Source organism: Ruditapes philippinarum, unplaced genomic scaffold, assembly GCF_026571515.1.
Source record: "Ruditapes philippinarum isolate M1 unplaced genomic scaffold, ASM2657151v2 ctg5868_1_1_1_1, whole genome shotgun sequence".
Lineage (NCBI taxonomy): Eukaryota > Metazoa > Mollusca > Bivalvia > Venerida > Veneridae > Ruditapes > Ruditapes philippinarum.
In genome coordinates, this window is record NW_026860745.1 from 7598 (window position 1) to 11946 (window position 4349).

Below are 4349 nucleotides of genomic sequence, written 5' to 3' on the forward strand. Positions count from 1 at the left end.
TTGTTCTGTCTTTTGTACAAGGAATTTTGATCAACCATTTATATTTTCTATATACTGAAATCAATTTAATAATAAATTTTCTGTTTTTGTTATAATGTAGATTTCAAAATGATTGTTTTCTTTACTGCAATGGATGATATCAATGTGTCATGATCAAGCTTACAGGAAAGATAAAACTTCATGAAATATATTGCAGTATATAAAATTGTCATAACATGTAAGAATCAAATGTTGTGATTTCAATTTCAACACCGAAAACTGCATTTTTTTTTGTCGGTTAAGATCTTTATCTAGACATTATTCATTCTGTAAACGTGAATTCATTGAATTAATTTCTGTCTTTTTATTCCCAAACCAAATGGGTGAGTTTTCATGCGACTTGTCATACGCATATCAGTGGCACAGGGTTTGACGAAAGGATTTAATGATTTTATATAATATTATTATTAAAAATGGCATTTTATTGCACATTTGGAAATATAACCCAAATCAAAAGGTGAATACAAATTTATTTCGAATAATAAAAGAAAAACAATTATTGATACATAAGGAAAAAAAGATAAGCATACCATTGACAGTATTAAAAATTGTAACATAATTATTGATACCATCTTACAGCTGAAAACAATTGGTAAAAACTTCTCTTTTAAAATTGTTTTATCGATTTAACATTTGCAAAGATAAAGTTTTTTATTTGCTATTCTTAATGATTAGATTTTACTTAATATTCAAAAACATTTTTTATTCGTATTGATGTAGGTTTCAACTAAAAAAATCATATATTATATCAATTTTTTACACACAATATGCACGAATCAAAGTGTTAATTTATATTTTTATAACATCTAAACCGTAATTTGCTATCAGAGTAAATGATATAACATATAAACAATATTCATGAAAAGAAAATACAAGCTACAATATAAACAAAACACAAATTAACAAAATCCGAATAAATGAATTCCAGCAAAACATTTTTGTCCATGGCAAAATGTCATATTAAAACTCTCGATAAAGTCAAATAATTTGGAATTTTCTGCAAACGCTAGATAAGGCATTTCTTAAAGCTGAACTCTCCCGACTTGAATTAGTATTTTTACATACATGTACTTCCTTTTCGGGTGCAGCAAATAACAACTATGCTTCCTACAGTAAAGAGGAGGGCAGCAATAACCATTACTAAAATAAAGAAATAAAAGCAAAATAAGGCTATATATGAATAAATATCATTTGTCAAAAAATTTATTTGTAGTGTTAATAATTTTACACAATCTGTTAATATGCACATTTATACATGTACAAACATATTATCACGAACTTAAATTAATTTCCTTCACATTAATATCCATACAGTTTAGCGAAAAATAAAACGTAAAAACATTATTTACCTATGATTACTGTAACATGCCAATTCTGCGAAAAAGTATTTTCAATTTGCACCGGTGTAATCCGTTCAGTCTGAAATGCATTATCTCCATTGCTATAAACAGCATATTGGTTTGGAAGGTCTTCAAGATTTTCATGTCTGTTAGCACATGAGTTATAACAGTCGGATTCAGAAGGTTGGTACGTCCCTGGTGGACATTTTTCTTCTTGCACAATCACAAGATCGGAATCGGCTTCTTTTTTTCTGACCTTCCTTCTGTAGCCTTAAATTATCAAAGATAACATCAGCTTTTCGACATAGAAAGAAATGTATTAAAACAAAGTATAATGTAACTTATCAATAACTGAATCAAAATCACCATTCACTGCAAACGATTTGTTTTAATGTAAATGCTTATCTAGTGGCCTACCTTTTTTGCATGTAATAACTTTAGGGGAGCAAAAGTATAATGCTTCATCCTCATCTCCATCTATGCAAATTGGTTTAAATTCAGGATCGCACATAGTCGCAAACCCACAAAACTCAATGTAGATGTTAAACATTTTTTCGTTTCTTTCACATTTATGGGGTCTCATAAACCTGATGCCGTTACATAGTGGTGTCTGCAGTATCTTGTATTCATATTCGTTAGGTGTGTGGTTAGTGATCTGGATAGGAGATGCTGTAACCATCAAAAGTTGTACAAGAAATACGGACGTCGACAATAGAAGTGCCTGAATAATACAATAAAAGAAAATGACATCAGCCTATGATTTATAATTTTTTATCAGACGTAAAATATTTCAAATGTATTTATATAATGAAAGAAAATGGCTAAAATAGCATTTAGAATAACGTGGCAAAAATCTCAGAATTGATATATAAATGTACATTAAATGTGAGAAAACAAAGAGGTTAATATTTCAATCCGAGCATTTCAATACTAGTTAGTTCTAGTAGGAAGAGCATCACTTTATAATACAGGATTGGTAGTTTTTTTATAAACTATCTAAATAAGTGTTAACCTTTTTTTCAGTTCTCACTGATAGGGCTGGAACACAAGTCAGGAGCAAAAATGCAAAAGAAAAGCTGATGCAAGGTGTTTTTTCCACAAAATAACTTAGTGTTGCTGAAAGATTAGTCTCCTCTTTGGAAGAACTTTGCAGATTTTTCTCCAGAGTTTTCTTTACTTTTTTGATCTCGGGATTGCCTTCATCCTCCTAAAACAGAAAATATCACCTATAGATTAACCGTAACATATGATGTATAATATATATTTTATCAAGCAATAATGTTTCAAAGATACGTGTTGCAAAGGAGTTTATTTCAAAATCTTACGATCAAATTATAGACGCAAAGAAAAAATAAAAGGATTTGAAGATTTTTTCATAAACTTGAAACTTTGTTTGTTACCTTAGCCTTCACTTCTTGGATTTCATCTACGTGTTCTGAAAGCTCGTCTGATCTCAAGTTTTCATTTAAAACTTTTCCCTCATTAATTGCCATACAACTATCGGGTTGTTTTATCTGCCCTGGAAAAAAATGCGTATTTATAATCAAATTATGATTATTATGTAAGTCTGATTAAAAGTTAAAGTTTTAGGAAGAATGTTCTGGAATAAACAGTTTTGATGTCATAAGAGAAAAAAGTGACATAATCTAAGAAGCAAGTAATCAACACAAAGACATGTATCCATACATACGAAACTATACATTTATTTGTAAAATATCTGGATTGTAATTATAAATCTTAGTATATAACTCGTTATAATTTATCATATAGCTTGGAAAAATAAATGAGTTATTCTTCTGCTAAATAGTTAAAATCATCGATCAGAACAACCTCAGTTGTAAACGTGTTTATATTTATTTCATTAATTTTATTTTTAATTAAATCATTATGAAAGAATCTTTAGTCAATTACACTACCGTCTAAACTGAAAAACAAAATGCCAGGTGTTATTCTAATTTAAGTTGTATATAAAAGGATAAAAAATAAATGAATCTCGAAAAGCGTTACTTCCCTTGATAAGTCAGATTGAAACGTCTAAAACGAGGTATACGATGATAGAACAGCAAATTTATAGTTGTGTATTAAAAAACTTATAAAGTTTCTGCTCAAAATATCATATGAAGCACAGAAACATGCATATAATATTACAGTTAATAAATATATGATGCTTTATAATATGTAAATGAATCCCTACCTGGAACTTGGTCTGGTTCATCGTCTGGTGATTGCTCGTGCTCTCCATATGTTGGAGACAGGTTACTTTCCTCGTTTACAAAAGTAACTTTTTCTTGCACCATTTTCTTTCTTTAGTAACCGAGCTTTCTCTTAAGTAAGTTACGTATTGGATTAAATGTGCTACGGTGATAGACAAACGCTTGAAAAAAGTAAATATCCTTTCGTCAATCTGTTTTATGTTTTACATGAAATGAATGAAAAAATATATGTTTAAAGTCACGCTTTTACTTCAAATTGTGTTTAGAAGTAATGGGTGTACGATAACTTTGTTAACTACTTATACAGAAAAAATTTTTGCGTCGTAGACTCAAAAATAGTGTAAGGAAAAACCCAAACATTACTAAATATAGCATCTAACTATAAACTTTAAAATACATCGCCTTAAATCATTCATTAATACATACATTAATTTTAAAACGTTATTGTTTATAATTAATTGTTATATAGGTTGCACATTTTATATACATGCTATTTTTTAATCAAAGTAAAGGAGATATACCCATTACAGGAAACCATTTTACGGAGTGTAAACTGAAGGAGCGGTGAGTTTACAGACGACGCACTGAGTGACCTGTGATCAGTGAGATATGAAAGGCGATCGCGGTGACATGCGGGTAGCGGTTGAGAAATAAGATAGAAAGGTTTTCATAATAAGCTGTGTTTACTGCTTAAAATAAATACTTCATTTTATTTTTAAACACAAAAATGAAGAATATGCATGAAAAACAATTTTAA

At 29.2% G+C, this 4349-nt stretch overlaps 1 protein-coding gene across 1 annotated transcript; it reads right to left on the reverse strand.

Annotated features, from left to right (window-relative positions):
- Positions 1 to 492: 492 nt before the first annotated feature.
- LOC132713252 (uncharacterized) lies at positions 493 to 3912 on the reverse strand. Its single transcript, XM_060695755.1, has 6 exons — positions 3574 to 3912; positions 2780 to 2898; positions 2392 to 2586; positions 1797 to 2100; positions 1389 to 1649; positions 493 to 1179 (listed from the first exon to the last, which is right to left on the reverse strand). The coding sequence occupies exons 1-6, from the start codon at positions 3674 to 3676 to the stop codon at positions 1097 to 1099; spliced, it is 1065 nt and encodes a 354-aa protein (XP_060551738.1). The 5' UTR covers positions 3677 to 3912; the 3' UTR covers positions 493 to 1096.
- Positions 3913 to 4349: the final 437 nt, after the last annotated feature.

What these genes read in the sequence shown, in the direction of transcription:
- LOC132713252 (XM_060695755.1), bottom strand. Translation starts at nt 3,676, where the DNA reads ATGGTGCAAGAAAAAGTTACTTTTGTAAACGAGGAAAGTAACCTGTCT. An exon ending in TGAACCAGACCAAGTTCCAG is followed by an intron (nt 2,899 to 3,573) that starts GTAGGGATTCAT and finishes ATTTTTTTCCAG; the next exon opens with GGCAGATAAAACAACCCGAT. An exon ending in CAGTGAGAACTGAAAAAAAG is followed by an intron (nt 2,101 to 2,391) that starts GTTAACACTTAT and finishes TGTATTATTCAG; the next exon opens with GCACTTCTATTGTCGACGTC.